This window comes from Sminthopsis crassicaudata, chromosome 5, assembly GCF_048593235.1.
Source record: "Sminthopsis crassicaudata isolate SCR6 chromosome 5, ASM4859323v1, whole genome shotgun sequence".
NCBI classification, from domain to species: domain Eukaryota; kingdom Metazoa; phylum Chordata; class Mammalia; order Dasyuromorphia; family Dasyuridae; genus Sminthopsis; species Sminthopsis crassicaudata.
This window is the reverse complement of record NC_133621.1, coordinates 7811063-7828751: the sequence shown is the minus strand read 5'-3', so window position 1 is coordinate 7828751 and position 17689 is coordinate 7811063. Positions and strand designations below refer to the sequence as shown.

The window sequence follows — 17689 nt, the reverse complement described above, 5'->3', positions numbered from 1 at the left end:
CAGACTTGAGTGTTCACTAGCATGGGAAGATTCTTGGGGATTGGCGATCCTGCCAGCTTCCTGCCGTGGGCACGGGCCAGACGCAGGAGTAAAATCCTGGCCTGCTGGCGGACTCGGCTGGCGCTGCTCTGTGTCAGGATGGTGGGTTTGCCCGTGGGTATGACCCAAAGCCTCTCACCTGCTGGAACCCCAAGTAGTCCTGGATCGTCGAGGAGGCGTAAAAGACCAGCGCGTCGGTGGTGACCACCAGTACAAAGCCGTTGAGGGCCTAAAAGGAGAAAGCACACCCTGAGTCAAACAGAAGAAAGAGCCAGGATCTCTTCACTTCTGAAGTCACAAAGTTAGAAACAAATGTTTAAAAATGTTTTAAAAAACCCAGATCCAAACTAGCCAGCAGGAGATCCTGGCTGAGCGGGCCTGCTGGGAAGGGAAGTGCCACCCTGAGGCTTGGAGGCACGAAGGCCAGCCAGGATTGGGCAGGAAGGAAGGCCCAAGACAGCCAAGGTTTAACCAGAGACCTCAGGGAGACTCTATGGAAGGTCTGGGAGCCCCCGGCTACAAGGGCCACCTGAAAGGCTGCCAGCAAAGGGAGCTGGGGCAACCCAGAGGCCAAGACTGCCAGACAGAGCGGTCCCCGGGCATCCACATCCTGGACGCTCTTCTAACCATTGGGGAATATGGGCTGGCAATTTCCTCAGAGTGGTGGAAACAGCCCTGGATTTGATACCATCAGACTGAAGTCCAAATGCTATGCTGCCTCTGACCAGTGAGAGGACATTGGGTAAATCTCTCTTAAATCTCTTCATTGATTAAATTTTAAAAGATTTTAAAAGGCAGATTCTGCTAACTCATCATTGTTTTTTATAAAGTACAATTTAACTTAAATTTTTCCATAAGTTGTTGACTTTCTCAAGTTATCTTGGAAGTAGATAGGGAAATCAAATCTTAAATAAATATGAATTTGTTGTCAGTTAATTCAAATACAGCAAAAAATCATTCTCCACTAAATAAAATTCTGGCTGGATACTCAGAAACAACGATTAATTTTTTAAAAAAGTATTTAAGTAATTAAATTAAAAGTAATTAATTTAAAAGAAAGTCCCAGAGGGCAGAGTCAAGAAGGCAGAGAGAAGTCAGAGTTGCCTCAGCTCTCCTGAGTTTCCCTTGAAAACAATTTTAACCCAAGCTTCTGCAAGAATTCTGGAGAGAAAGAATCCACAAAAAGACAGAGTGAAACAATTTTCTAGGGGATTTCAGGAAAGGTCCTTCTCAAAAATCAGCACTCAGAACCAGCCCTTGGTTCAGGCTCAGCAGGCCAGCTGTGAGGCTTCCAGGCCCAGAACCCAGGACACAAGCGATGTGACCAAGCCCTGGAACTTACAGCCAGTGACCAGGCTCCTGGCTCCCAGGGCAAGAAGCCTGGGACAGTGCCCTCCACATTCCAGGAACAAGCTTCTCCTGCTTATCTCCCTCCCTACCCCCCTCCCCAAAAAAAGAAAAAGAATAAGAAAAAAAGTTTGACTATTGAAAGCTACTATAGCAACAAGGAAGGTCAAAATACAAAGTTAGGAGAGAACAACAATGTCAAAATGCCTATATGTGAAGCCTCAAAGGGAAATATGAATTATTCTCAAACCCCAAAAGCCTTCTTGGAAGAACTTAAAAAGGACTTTAAAAATTAATTAAGAGAAGTAGAAGAAAAATGAAGAAAAGAAATGAGAGATATGCAAGAGAGAGTCCACAGTTTGAAAAAGAAAGGATAAAAATTGACTGAAGGAAACAATTTCTTTAAAAATACAATCGGCCAAATGGGAAAAAAAAATCCACCAAAGAAAAAAAATTAAGAATTGTTTTCCTTAAGAGGTAGAAAGGAGATGAAAAAGTTAATTGGAAAAAAAAACCCTTAACATGAAAAGACAATTCTCAGATGAAGAAATTGAAACTATTTCTAGCCATAAGAAAAGATGCTCCAAGTCATTATTAATCAGAGAAATGCAAATTAAAGACTTCTCTGAGATACCACTACACACCTGTCAGATTGGCTAGAATGACAGGGAAAGGTAATGCAGAATGTTGGAGGGGATGTGGGAAAACTGGGACACTGATACATTGTTGGTGGAATTGTGAATACATTCAGCCATTCTGGAGAACGATTTGGAACTATGCTCAAAGAGTTATCCAACTATGAATACCCTTTGATCCAGCAGTGGTACTACTGGGCTTATATCCCAAAGAGATCTTAAAGAGGGGCAAGGGACCTGTATGTGCAAGAATGTTTGTGGCAGCTCTCTTTGTGGTGGCCAGAAACTGGAACCTGAGTGGATGCTCATCAATTGGAGAATGGTTGAGTAAATTATGGTATATGAATATTATGGAATATTATTGTTCTGTAAGAAATGACCAGCAGGATGACTACAGAGAGGCTTGGAGAGACTCACAGGAACTGATGCTGAGTGAAATGAGCAGGACCAGGAGATCATTATACACTTCAGCAACAATACTGTATGATGATCAATTGTAATGGACGTGGCTCTCTTCAACAATGAGATGAACCAAATCAGCTCCAATAGAGCAGTAAAGAACTGAACCGGCTACACCCAGGGAAAGAACTCTGGGAGACGACTATGAACTACTACATACAATTCCCAATACACTTATTTTTGTCTGCCTGTATTTTTGATTTCCTTCACAGGCTAATGGCACACTGTTTCAAGTCTGATTCTTTCTATACAGCAAAATAACTGTTTGGACATTTATACATATATTGTATTTAACTTATACTTTAACATATTTAACATGTATTAGTCAACCTGCCATCTGGGAGGAAGGTGTGGGGGAAAGCAGGGGAAAAGTTGGAACAAAAGGTTTTCCAATTGTCAATGCTGAAAAATTACCTATGCATACAATTTTTGTAAAAATTAATTAAATTAATTAATTAAAACAAAAAAGAAAAGAAAAAACCCTTAAAAATTAGAATATGCTAATGACTTTATGAGATATCAAGAATCAATCAGGGGAAGCTAGGTGGTGCAGTGGATAGAGCACCAGCCTTGAATTCAGGAGGACCCGAGTTCAAATCTGGAAGTGTCTGAACACTTACCACTTCCTAGCTGTGTGACACTGGGCAAGTCACTCAACCCCAGCCTCAGGGGGGGAAAAAAAATCAATTATACAAAATCAAATGCATGAAAAGATAGAAGAAAATGTAAAATACAATACTGGAAAAACAACCAATCTGGAAAACAGACCCAGGAAAGATAATTTAAGAATGATTGAACTATCTAAAAGTCATGATCAAAAAAAAAAAAAAAAAAAAAAAAAAGCCAGGACATCATCTTTTAAGTAATTATCAGGAAAAACTGCCCTTATGTCCTAAAGTCAGAGGGTCAAATCATAACTGAAACAATTCGCTGATCACCTCCTGAAAAAGATCCCAAAGTAAAAACTTCAAGGAATATTGTAGCCAAATTTCAGAATTATCAGGTCACAAGAAAATACAGTAAGCAACCAGAAAGAAATAATTCAAATATCAAGAAGCCAGAGTGAGGATCACACAGGACTTAGTAACGTCTACATTAAAGAATAAGAGGGCTTAGCATACGATATTCCAAAAGGCAAAGAAGCTTGGAATACAACAGTATAATCTTTCAGGGGGAAAAAATGAACATTCAATGAAAATAGGGACATTTCAAACTTTTCTAATGAACAGACCAGAGAGCTGAACAGAAAATTTGATCTTCAAATACAAGACTCAAGAGAAGCATACAAAGGTAAACAGGAAAGGAAAAATAAAAACTAAGTAAAACATGTTATTCAATAAGGTTAAACTGTTTACAACCCTACATGGAAACTGTATCACTCACTATTAGGACAGTAAAAAAAGATATACATAAATAGAAGGTATGGGTATAAGTTGACCTTGATAAATCCCCCCCCCCCCTGAGGCTGGGGTTAAGTGACTTGCCCAGGGTCACACAGCTAGGAAGTGTTAAGTGTCTGAGACCAAATTTGAACTTGGGTCCTCCTGACTTCAGGGCTGGTGCTCTATGATTAAAAAAAAAACATTTTTTTTAAAGATTATACTGGGAGAAAAGGAAAGAGGGAGGTAGAATGAAGTCAATTACAACGCATGAATAGCTACAAAAGACTTGCTACAGTAGAGGGAAAAAAGGAGGGGGATGAATACTGTTTGAACCTTACCTCATCGGATTTGGCTCAAAGAGGGAATAACATATACATTCGTTGGGTATAGAAATTTATATTACCATAGAGGGTAGTAGGAGGGGAAAAGAGAAAGAAAAGGGAAAGGGGGCTGATAGAAGAGAGGAGAGATTGAGGGATGTAGTAGTCAGAAGCAAGACACTGGTGTGGAGGGAAAGGATGAAAGGAGAGAGAAAAATATAAACAGGTGGAAAAACAGGGTGCAGGGAAATAAAGTTAGTAATCACAGCTGTGAATATGAATGGGATGAACTTTCCCATAAAATGAAAGTAGATAGCAGAGAGGATTGAAAACCAGAATCCTACAATATGCTGTTTACCAAAAACACGTTTGAAGCAGAGAGATGAACACAAAGTAAAAGCAAAAGGCTGAAGAAGAATATATTATACTTCAGCTAAAGCAAAAGCAAAAGCAAAACAAAACAAAAAACAGGGGTAGAAATCCTGATCTCAAATCAAAAACAAAAATAGATGTAGTTAAAAAGGCTGAAACAAATTGCATCTTGCTAAGAACCACAGACAATGAAGTAATATAAATAGACCAAATGATGTAGCATCCAAAGTTAGAAGAGAAGTGAAGTGAATTATAGGAAGAAGCAGAAAACAAAACTCTATTAGTGGGAGACCTCAACCTTCCCATCTCAGAAAAAGATAAACCTAACACAAAATAAACAAAAAAGAAGTTTAGAAAAGTTAGGTATGATAGGCCGCTGGAGAAAATATTAATTGCATCTTTTTCAGATTATGATGTAATAAGTATTACCCATAATTAAGAACGATGTAAAGATAGATTAAAAATTCATTGGCAACTAAATAATCTAATCTTAATGAGTAGGTCAGACAACAAATTATAGAAACAATCAATTTCATCAAAGAGAATGACAATAATGAGACAACATACCAAAATTTATGGGATGCAGCCAAGGCAGTACTTAAGAGAAATTTCATATTTCTAAATGCTTACATGAATAAAGTAGAGAAAAAATTCAATGAATTGGGCATGCAACAAAAAAAAAAAGTTAGAAAAGGAACAAATTTTAAAATCCCCAATTAAATACCAAATTAGAAATTCTGAAAGTCAAAGGAGATTAATAAAATTGAAAGCAGAAAAATAAAAACTATTGAACTAATAAATAAAACTAAGACACAATTTTGTGAAGAACTCCAATAAAGTAAAACTTTGGCTAATTTGATTTAAAAAAAAGAAGAAACCCAAATTACCGCTTTGAAAACTGATATGGGTGAATTCACCACCAATGAAGAAGTTAAAGTAATAATTAGAGTTATTTTGCTCAACTGTATTGATAATAAATCCAACAATCTAGGTGATTTTTTTTTAATTTGCAAAAATATAAATTGCCCAAAATTAACAGAAGAGGAAATAAAATACTTAAATGACCCCATACTAGGAAAAAAAAAGAAAGAAAGAAAGAAAGAAAGAAAGAAAGAAAGAAAGAAAGAAAGAAAGAAAGAAAGAAAGAAAGAAAGAAAGAAAGAAAGAAAGAAAGAAAGAAAGAAAGAAAGAAAGAAAGAAAGAAAGAAAGAAAGAAAGAAAGAAAGAAAGAAAGAAAGAAAGAAAGAAAGAAAGAAAGAAAGAAAGAAAGAAAGAAATTAAACAAGCCATCAATGAACTCTTTAAGGGAAACAATCTCCAGGGCCAGATGGATTCACAAGTGAATTTTACCAAATATTTAAAAAACAATCAATTCCAATACTACGTAAACTATTTGAAAAAACAGGTGAAGGGGCAGCTAGGGGGTGCAGTGGATAGAGCACCAGCCTTGAATTCAGGAGGACCCAAGTTCAAATCTGGTCTCAGACACTTAACACTTCCTAGCTGTGTGACCCTGGGCAAGTCACTTAACCCCAGCCTCAGAAAAAGGGGGGAAAAAAGAAAAGAAAAGAAAAAACAGGTGAAGGAGTCCTGCCACATTCTCTTTATGACACAAATATGGTGCTGAAACCTAAAACAGGAAGAGTCAGAAGACAGAAAGAATATTACAGACCAATTTCCCTAATGATACTGATGCAAAAATTTTAAGTAAAATATTATTAAAGAGATTATAGCAATTTACCACCAAAATAATACACTATTACCAGGTGGGATTTATACCAGAAATGCGAGGCTACTATAATATTAGGAAAACTACCAGTATAATTGGCCACATCCATAACAAAACTAAAGGAAATATGATTATATCAATAGATGCAGAATAATCCTGTGACAAAATAGAGCACCTTTCTTTTAAAAACACAAGAGATCAAAATAATAAATGGAGCTTAGAAAAAACTTAACACAAACTGATGCTGAGGGAAGTGAGCAGAATCAGAAAAACATTTTACACTGTATCAGCAACACTGTACTAGGATTAACTAGGATTGACTTGATCTTTCTCAGCAACACAAGGATCCAACACAATTCCAAAAGATTCATGATGGAAAATGCTGTCTATATCCAGAGAAAGAACTAGGGAGTTTGAATGTAGATTGAAGCAGACTATTTTTACTTTTGTTTTGTTTTGTTTCTTGTGATTTTTCCCATTTTTTCTGATTCTTTTTTTTTTTTTTTTACAACATGACTGATATGGAAATATGATTAATATGATTTTACACATATAATCTATATCAGATTCCTTGCTGTCTTGGAGAGGAGCCAGGGGAGAGGGAACAGGAAAGGGGGAGGGGGGATTTGGAACTCAAAATCTTATAAAATCGAATGCTGGAAACTATCTTTACATGTAATTGGGGAAAAAATACTATTAAGTGGGGAAAAGACTGCCCCTTAATCCTAAAAGCTGTTATTAATATAATATTCCTATACATTAATAAAATATTTCTACTAAATACCTGAACAGCTTGTAATCTTTGCCTATAAACGAAAATATCTACAGGTAAAGTATTCCTTTAAACAAACATTTTATGAGACAGACAGTCTCAAAACTGCCTCCCTAACCCTTTACCACCTAAGTCCCTTTCGAGCTGAGATTTCTAACTGCTTATACTTCAAACCTACGGGTCTCACAGAACCACAGGTGCCTTTGTTACGTGGGATGATCTGACCACAGAAGTAGCCCAGTAGATCCAAAGAGAAAGGGCCAAAGGACTGAGCGTGCCCACAGCTCCCAGTCCTGGAGGGCTGGCCCAGCCTAGACCCCAAGAAGGCCAGCAGTTGAAAAACAAAGGGACCAGGTCACTTGCTCTTAAACAATAAAAAATAGCTCCCTTCAGTTGGGGCTTCCAGGGAGTGGAGGGGACCTGGAGTTTGCAAAGATATGTCTCTAGATCACAGAGTCAGGTTTTAGTCGTGCTGAAAGGTTCTGAGAATGGCTCGGGGAAGCAGCTCTCTGGGATGGCTCAGGACAGAGGTTCATGGTCAGGAGGATGACACACGGGGTTGGATCCTTTGGCTGTGGCCCTCACTCTTGGATGTGTGAGGGACAGTGGATGCTCCTGCTCAGACATGGGGTTTAACCTCTGGTGCTTTAAGTGAGAGATGCTGGTCCAGAGTTCAATGAGCAGATCCCTCAGTCCTGATTTTCTCCCTGTACTAGATGCCAGAAGCTTGAAGGAGGTGGCCTCCAGCCCAGGGAGATTCCCGTGACCTCCCTGGGGGACATGCAGAAATTGGCCCAGTTGGCTTGGTCTTGTAACCAGGAAGAACAACACCGATCCCAGCCAGGTATCCCAATGAGCACCGAGAAGTAGGCTGCAATGAGCATGAATGAGCAGACCTCAGGTAGCTAAGTCCACTGGAGAGGAGGGAGATTCTGGGGGAAATTGGGAGACAGGACATAAAAGCTTCCCAAGGGACACTGAGGCAGCCATCTTCCCAGGAGAGCACAGGCCAAGAATGGGAAGAGAATCCAAAGACCCTGCAGCACAACATCTTTGGCTTACGAGCTGGCTGCTCCTGGCCAGAGACTGTGTCAGGCCCAGTGCTACACTGAGAGGGAGTCACAGAACAGACTCCTGGGTGCAGGCCTTCAGGTTCAAGCCCTCAGGTGCACAGGTGCAGGCCCTCGGGTACAGACTCTCAGGTGCAGGCCTTCAGGTGCAGACTCTTGGGTGCAGGTCCCTCAGGTACAGGCCTTCTGGTTCAGACCTTTGGGTGCTTGGGTGCAGACCCTTGGACCCTTCCATGGCATCGGGAGCACTTTGAGACTGGACTGGACAGTGAGGAACAGCAGATGGAGCAGCTCCCAAAAAACGCCACCCGAAGAAAAAGGGATCTGTGTTAACAGACAGTGGGATCAAGTCTCTCCAGGGTCCTATCACCGACGTGCCTGGGCAGGACCCCAAGGAACACCACATTACAAGGGCTGACAAGTAGGAGAGACACAGCACGTCACAGAGGCAATGCCAGCTTAAAGAAGGTGCTGATGAAATGGGATGGGGACAAAAGAGCAGGAAGGAACACAGACGAGGACTGGTTATGGTGAGAGGAGCGAGAGCTGAGAGAGCGCCCAAGGGGGCAGAGACATAGAAACACCTGTGAGTCAGACATACCCCTATGTGCTACAAGGTGTGTGCACTGCTAGTGTGCGTGTGGTTGTGAGTGTGTGTGTGTGTGTGTGTGCGTGTGGTTGTGAGTGTGTGCTAGCTGATAAACTGAAAAGAAGCAGTGCAAAGAAAAACCTATTTATTTTAGGACTCTTGGGGAAGGGCCCGACTCAGCCCTCCAGGGGCACTGAAATGTGCCCACTAAAACACAGATGAGGAACAGCTGGAAGCAAGCTTTGCCGAGATCTCTACATCACCTTCTCTTCCTCTTCCAGGCCAGTGGGGTCAGCCCATTTAAACTCTAGCATCACAATCCATGCTGCTTTCTTCAGATCTCATGGCCTGTCCATTGGGCGTCACCACAGGACAAGTCGACCTCCTTTTCCGACGGGACCTCTTTTTTATATTGTCCTTTTTGCTGGACCTCTTATGAACATATTTGTTGATAATACATTGTGGCTGACTCAGACCCATCAAACGCCTCCTTTTCGCTCAATGACAGTTTATTTTTTAAAAGTCTGTTTATTTTTTTTTATTGAGCAAAAATCGGCCTTTTTTACTCTCTTCCTCCAATCTGCCCCTCCTCAGTGTAGAATGAAAGAAAACAAAAGCCCCATGCCAAGTATTTTGAGTTAAGCCAAACTTCTCTACAGCGTCCGCGTCCAAAATCAAACCAAATATCTCATTCTGCACCGAGTGTGGCAGGAAACGGGCAGGCCAGTCTGTCATTGAGCCTCCAATTATGGCTGGTCATTTACATCAATCAAAAGCCCTCATTCTTCCCAAGATGTCAGTCGTTATCTTGCTGTTGTCATGTAGAAATCATTCTCCTGGTTCTGTTCACGTCACTTTGCACCAGTTCATACAAACGTTCTAGTTCTCTCAATGTAGTCAGAACCACTGACAGAACCACTCTCGCCTGGCCTAAGAGCACTCCCCCGACAACTGCTACCTCCTCTGGCCACATTTGATAGGCAGTTTATCCTTTTTTGGTCTTTTTGTGTTTTGGGGCTGCTCTGGTCTTTTCTTCAGGAACACATAGAAGTCCTCTCTGTCATCAAAAATCCAGTTTTCTCCCTATAAATTATTCTTGGGTTTAAGGCTGATCTCTGCCTTCTGGAATTCTGTATGGTAAGCTCCCTCCTCCTTCAGGGTGTATGATCCTTCTGTACTTGAATTCTTTCTTTCTAGAAGCTTGCAGTATTTTTACTTTGACTTGGAAGTGCAGGATCCTAACCATCACATTCCTGGGAGTTTTCACTTTGGAGTTTCTTTCAGGAAGGGATCAGTGCATAGTTTTTTATTCTACTTTGCCCTTTGGTTCTAAGAAATCAGGACACTTCTTGAAATATGGACAAGGCTCTTTCAGGGGCATGGCATTCAGACAGTTCAGAGATTCTAAATTTTTTTCCTCCTTATCTGTTTTTAATGCAGTTGTTTTGTTATAGAATACCTTACATTTTCATCTTTCTTTTTTCCAGTCTTCTCACTTTTTTAAAAATTGTTTTTGTTTTATTGGCTTCTATTTCATCCATTTGAATTTTCAGGAAGTTTATGAGACAACTTGTGTTAATGAGACATCTTGTCAACATTTGGATGATTCAGCTCCAGTATTTGGGAGCTGGGCCCAGGAGTGAAAAGAAAAAAAGAAAGAACACTGAAAGGAAACTTGCAGAAAATTTTACAAGCACAATTCTGGTTAAATTGAATTAGGGGAAACTTTTTCTAGTTCAAAAATTCCTATCACCAAAAAAGGTAAAAGAATTAAACATTGGGTTTAAAAAACAAAACACTAGGAAATCAATAAATGAAAAATTCATAAACTAGTACAAAAGTAAAAATCCCGAAAAAATAAAACAAAAATATTATCTGACCCATGTGCCAAATTAAATGCCAAAACCCAGAAGCTTTCTTGTCTTAACTCCAATGGAGGATTCCTATTTTCCTTTTTCCTACCTCTCCAATCTGTACTTTGTGGCTGGCTATCCACATCCAAATGTTCTCCTTTCTGATCTCTCTCCCCTGGCTTCCTTACCACACAGCTCAAATCCCTCCTTCTGCAAGAGGCCTCCACTGCTTATGGTTTCCCTCTGAGACGTTCTCCTCCTCACGCTGTCTACATTGTATGTACACAATTTTTCTATGTTTTATCATAAAAATAATGAGTGTGATATCTCTGCCATGAGAATGGGAACTCTTTGAGGGCAGGGGTTGTGTTTTCTTTTCTTTGGGTACTGCTTAGTAGCCAAGAAATTAAATGCTCAAGGCTTGGCTGTGGGAGGTGAGACAGAAGTCAAGGATGACCCTAGGAGCTCAAAGCTGGGAGGATGAAGGCACTTTCCTCTGAAATTGGGCAGTTTTTGAAAGGGGGGTTGATCTGGGGTGAAAGGTAATGACTTCAGCTTAGGGCCTACTAAGAATGAGAGGCAGAAATCAGTTCAGAGCCTGAGGTAAAGGATCACAGGAGTGAGTCACTCTTAGTTTAACTATGTCAGAGATAAGATAAAGGGGCCAGTCCTTGGGCTCCATCTTTTCTAATCACAGAGGTCCCCTGCAGGTGGGAACAGGGGTTTCCTCACTGAATATGCCCCAGGGCCGAACCTCAACCCAGACCTACCCCTTGGTCCGACCTGGATCTGCATCTGGGCCTGGCGGACTAAGCCTAAGCCCACCAACACAAGGCCAGTCTGCCAATACTTGCTGCCCCCCATGGGGCCCCTTCCCCATCCTGGCGCCCTTCACCTGGATGTGTGACTGGATCCAGTCCTGGTCTGAGTGGGGCAGCAAATACTCTCCCCTTGTGTTGAGGCCCTGCCTTCACTCTGACTGAGATCCTTCTAGATCCGGACTTTGCCAGCCAGCACTGAGTCACCTGCGGTTCTGACCAATGAACCATCCAGCTAGAGCAGACCCTGGGGCATTCCACAAGCTCCCTACCTGATCCACACCCTTCAGAGTTGACAATAAGTCTTTATTTGGTCAAATGACTTATAAACAAGGAAATCCCTAGGAGCCTGAGCTAGAACACAATAAAAATTGGGCAGTACATGGGCAGACATTGCTGGATGCCAGGCCCTGAGCCAAAGAAGGGGATACACAGGAAGCAAAGCTCTAGGAGATGCCCAGTCTCAAGGAGCTCCCTCTAATTGTGAGGACAGACAGACAAAAGATGAGCAGAGGGAAGAGCTGGCAGCTGACATGGCTCATATGGAAAGCAGGCTTTGAGAGAAAGTCAGAGCCTTCAGAACCTGGGGGGGGGGGTGGCGGGAGTGATGAGAGACATGCAGTCAGGAGATGGAGGTGTCCTGAATCCAGGGATCCACAGACACAGGGTGACTCTATGGAAAGGTTGGGAAGGGCTCTCAGACCCAAGAGGCCATCTGCTTTGGTGCTGGGGTAAAAGGGAGTTTACAGACTCAGGAAAGCTCTTGGGCATCTGGAGGGGCTGAGCCCACATAAAGGGCTCCTATCCTAGTCCAGGCAAGCAGGGATGCCAGGGAAACTGGGAGGAAAGGAGAACCCTCAGCAAGATAGAGGAGTGCAGAAGAGAGGATAGAATGTCAATTTTATATTGGGGATACTGAGCAAAAGGTGTTCCAAAGTTTCAATTTAATTCAATAAAATTCCGACACATCCTTGTTCTTGATAATTGAAGGTAAATTTGAATTACAGATACTTGATAGCACAAAAAAGATGGTACACTTAAGAGAATCAACTAAAAACTATTTGACATAATTAATAACTTGAGCAAAGTTCTACAGAAAATGTCAGCATTTCTATATGTTACCAACAAAGTCCAAATAGCAAGAGATAGAAAGGGAAATTCCATTTAAAATAACTGCGGACAATACAGAATACTTGGGAGTCTATCTGACTCAAGACGAACTATATGCACACAATTACAAAACACTTTTCACACTAATAAAGTCAGATCTAAAAAACTGGAGAAATACCAATTGCTCATGGGGAACTCTAGCTAATATAATAAAAAAAAAACCCACAATTTTGCCTAAATTATTTATTTAATGCTATACCAATCAAATTAACAGAACCATAATTATATAGAACTGGGGAAAATCATGTAGAAGAATGAAAGTTCAAAAATATCAAGGGATTTGATGGGACAAAACGTGAAGGAAGGTGTCTTGACAGTACGAGATCCCAAATTGCATTACAAAGTGGTCATCATAAAACATAAAATTCTATTACTCGTTAAGAAATAGAGTGGTCATCAGTGGAGAAGATTAGGTACACATATATACACAGCAGTAAATGGTTTGGAGATCCAAGATTAAGAGACAAGAAATCACTATATGACAAAGACTTCTGGGCAAACTGGAAAGAAGTTTGGCAGAAAGCAAGTATAGACCAACTTCTTACGATGTACACTGCTATAAGGTCAAAATGAGTTCAAGATTTAGACATAGAGGGTGATATGAGTAAATGAATAGGGAATGGAATATTTTACTTGTCAGCTTTATGGATTAAGGGGGAATTTATGCTCAAAGAAGAGGGAGAGAGCATTATAGAATATGAAATGGACAATTCTGATTAGATCAAATTTTAAAAGCTTTTGCACAAGCAAAACCAATGCAGCCATGATTAAAAGAGAAGTGGAAAAGTGGGGGAAAATTTATATCAAGTTTTTTTCTGACAAGGGCCTTATTTCTCAAATATATAAAGAACTGAGTTAAATTTATAGGAACACAATTATTTCCCAAATGACAAATGGTCAAAGGATGTTAATGGGTAGTTTTCATGAGAAGAAAACAAAGCTTCCTATACTTCTATGAAATAATCACTACTGATTAGAGAAATTCAAATTAAAACAACTTTGAGTTATCCCTTCCACCTTAATAGACTAACAAATAGGACAAAAAAGAAAAACGATAAACTGTAGAGGGAATTTGGAAAAAAGATTGACATTAGTGCACTAATTAATTAATAGAGTGAACTGACCCAACCATGGAGAATAATATATAACTATGCCCAAAGGGAATCTGAATCACCTCATTCCTGTATCAGATGAACCCCATCCCTGCCCCCACCTCTCCTCCTTTACCTGCAGCAGGAGCTCCCCTTCCTGCAAACACAAGCTATCTTGGAGTCTGTCTCCATTGTGCTCTCGACTTCCATTCCGGTCATCTTGGGAAGATTTTAATGCAACTGTGAAAAGGGGGGAAAAAAAAGAATATTCAGAAACTTGATCTGATGGTGGGGGGAGGGAAGGAGATGACCTTTTCCCATGCTGCTTTCCCTCTGAGTCATCATGACAACTATTTCACCCCCCCATCCCCAAAGAGCTACAGTCAAATAGCCTCAGCCACCTACTATCTGTGGGACTCTGGGCAAGCCACTTCAGTTTGCCTCAGTTTTCTCATCTGTAAAATGGGGATAATAGCACCACCTATTTCTGAGGGATTGTTGTGAGGAAGAAATAAGACAATATTATAAAGTGCTCAGCAAAGTACCTGGCATATATTAAGTTATATAAACGCTAGCTATTATTATTATCATCATCCTACTTCTGGGTCACTGACGTTGAATTCCTGCTGCCACAAACAGCCCCTACAAACTTCTGCAATGGAGGCTGTGTTCAGATGTGACGTGTGGGCAGAGGATCCAGGGTGCCTCCATTTTTTCTCTCCAGTCTTGGTGTCTTCATCAACTCTCATCAATGATTACAGCCTCTTCCCCCAGTCCAAGGCCAAGGCTCTCTCTCCAAAACTGTGTCATATTCATGATGGATATAGTTTTCTATTTATTTATCCATGTAGGATTCGCATTCCTCCCCACCCTGGAAAAATGTGAATTCCTTGAAAGCAGGGCAGTTTTCACTTTTGTCACAATGCCTGGCAAACAGAAGGAGCCTAATAAATGCCCAGTGAGCTGGATGGATTCGGTTGCCCTTCTCAATCTGTCCCTTTCTTGTCACTCACATTTGCAGCAGGTGATTGGAGGCCCTCCCACTGATACATTCTCATCATATCCAGAGGTCAAAGGGGATGCCCGCCTCCCTAGGCCACCCTGGAGGCCCCCTCGTTTTTTCCTTCTAGAACAATATCGGATGAGCACGGTATTGGTCTTCCTGGCCACCTCCCCCACCAGGCCTGAATCTATGAGCTGAGTTTTCAGGGACAACATCTGGGATCCCCCATGCCCAGGCTTGGAACATGAATCAGCCATATATAGGTTCCCAGGGGCACAGGAATCAGCCCCGATGCCCGAGGCAGGACCTTCCACTTGGGCAATTCCCCCAGCCTCATCTTGGCCACAGATCTAGCCGCCAGGACCATGGCGATGGTTCCCCAGGGCACAGCCACCCCAAGCTCCAGCTCCCCTAATGCCAAAACGGGACAAGCATGTCCACAAAGTTAAAAAGTCTACAACTCTTCATGACTTAACCAGTTTCTGGTACTACTTTTTCAACATCTAAAAGCACACCAGGAGCTCTAAATCTCAAGCCAACTAGGGATAAAACAAAAACAAAAACATTTTATTTGAACCAGAAAATGGCGATGTCTCAGGTTTTAAAAGCCTAATTAACGTTTTAATGCAAACACAAGCATTTAGTAACAATGTGGCCATATAGAATCCACGGTAACTTTGGTTCTATCATGATGGATGCATGTGTGTCACCAAAACGACTGGGATTTTTCTTTGCAAATCTGCCATGAAAATATCTAAGTCTTAACATAAACTTTAGAGCACAGAATGATGCATTTAAGTGAAAGAAATACACCCTAAAGTAGTTTAGTCTGGCAAAGATGATGATAAGTGATATTTTTAAAACTTCAAAGTTTACATCTCCAACATACCTAAATTCCACTGCCATTTATGGGAACCAGAACCAACCAGAGCATCCTTGGCTGTCATGGACCGAGTTTTACCCAGGAGAACAACATCGACGTTTGCCCTTTTTTAGGTGAATGGCCCCTAGTTCAGGGTGGCAGGAGTTCTGTCATAATTACAGCCGTACTCTCGGCTCACAAAGTCCAGAAAGCCAAGAGGCCTAGAGATGGACGGCATCATGGGAAGGGCCTTGGCTTGGAGGCCGCTGAGACTCCATCACCATCTTTTTCATCTCTCGATGTGTAATGTCCACCTTTGCAAAGTGCTGCCCTTTGATCCTTTCTTTGGTGAAGTTATCCCACTTTCTAGAAATAGCCCCAAGACGTATTCTCTGCCAGTGCCTCCCCACCTTGCCCCCAAAGCTGTTCCCCCTCCCTGCCCAGTCTCTCTCTGGGGGACTCCCACAGGCACAACTGATGCCCCTGGACTTCCATAGCCAGTTAGCTGTCAAGTCTTGTGGATTCTGCTCCTCCTGGGCCAGTTCTCCCCTCTTGGGCCAGCTCTCCCCTCCTAAACCAGCTTGCCCCTCCCGCCATCACCAAGGTCAGGTCCTGGAGGAACACAATCCCTTCATCTTGCTCCTGTCCAATTACTCCCTTCACACTACGGTTGGACTAACGTTCCTATCAGTCCATCCTAGCTCTGTGCCCAGGACTGTGTCAGAGTTAAGGGTGCAAAGATAAAAATGAAACAATCCCTCTTTTGATGGGGGAGGATCACACCTAAGTCTGTGTGAATATGAAATGAGTAAATACAAGGTAATTGGAGGAGGCAGGGAAGGTGGGCTAGCACTTGCAGGTCTTAAGCTACGTTATAAAGCACCGATGATCCAAACTATCTGGTAGTGGCTAAGAAGGGAGAAGAGAATCAGTGGATAGATTAGGTATAAAATCCAGTACTTAAGGACCATAGTAATATCATGTTTGACAAACCCAAAGAGCAATCCAGCTTCTGGAGTACGAACTCACTCTCCAACAAAAAGCGTTGGCAAAAACTGACCCTAGACTGACACCTCGTACCGCTTACCAAGATAAGATCAAAATGGGTACACAGAAAGGGCGGCATTGTAAGTAAAGAACAAAGAAGAGACTTCGGGTTAGATCTATGGAGAAGGGGAGAATTCATGACCAAACAAGAGATAGAGAGGATCATGGTATATAAAATAGATAAATGTCAAAATGTTAAATTAAGAAGCTTTTGCACAAACAAAACCAATGCAACCAAGACTAGAAGGAAAGCTGAGAGATGGGCAACAATCTTTATAGCAAGTGTCTCTGATAAAGGCTTATTCTTCAAATACAGAACTGAGTCAAATTTACAAGAATTCAAGTCATTCCCTGATGGATAAATGGTCCAAGTTTTCAGATGAAGAAATCAAAGTTATCTATAGTCACATGAAGAAGTTTAAATCACTCTGGATTAGAGAAATGCAAATTAAAATAACTTTGTGGTACCACTTCATACCTATCAGACTGGCTAATATGACCAAAGAAAGGAAAATGATAAAAGTTGGAGAGAATATAGAAAAACTGGGACAGCAATGCACTGTAGTGTGAACCGATCCAATCACACTGGAAAGCAATTTGGAATTCAAAATTTTAAAAATAAATGTTAAAAATTGTTGTTATATGTAACTTGGAAAAAATAAAATAGTAAATAAAAATTAAAAAATGTTAAAAATTGTCTTGACATACAATTGGGAAAAAAATTGAATACTATGAAAAAAAGAGCTGCTCAGACTCACCCAGCTAATAAGTGTTGGAGGCTAGATTTTAACTCGGGTCCTAGGTTTGAACTCAGGACTAAGTGTTCTATCCACTGTTTGAATGTTTTGAATTTTTCGCTAATTATCTGTGTATCCTCAGACAAGACACACTCTTTCTCTGAGTCCTAGTTTCCTAATCTGTCAAACAAAGAACTCAGGTTCCGTGTCTTTTACAAACCCTCTGACTTTTACAAACTCTGACCAGACCAGTGATTCTGGGACATCTACTGATACAACTCCTCTGGTTTAACACCACGTACAATCACAGTTTCTGTTTATAATTCTATTCGTGACTAATTTGTTAATTCAATAAACATTTACAAACTGGGTCAACACTCCCAAAATACCCCAG

At 41.1% G+C, this 17689-nt stretch overlaps 1 protein-coding gene and 1 long non-coding RNA gene across 2 annotated transcripts in view; one reads left to right on the top strand and one right to left on the bottom strand.

The window, feature by feature from the left end:
• The window catches only part of LOC141544733 (uncharacterized), a 167761-nt gene that overhangs the window by 52339 nt on the left and 97733 nt on the right, over positions 1 to 17689 (top strand). The window lies entirely within an intron of this gene.
• Positions 1 to 17689, bottom strand: part of AHR (aryl hydrocarbon receptor) — a 62902-nt gene that overhangs the window by 18379 nt on the left and 26834 nt on the right. Inside the window, exons 3-4 of the mRNA XM_074271099.1 lie at positions 13783 to 13886; positions 179 to 268 (exon numbers count right to left, since the gene is read on the bottom strand). Of these exons, the coding sequence (XP_074127200.1) occupies positions 179 to 268; positions 13783 to 13886 (194 nt within the window). The remainder of the gene's footprint in view (positions 1 to 178; positions 269 to 13782; positions 13887 to 17689) is intronic.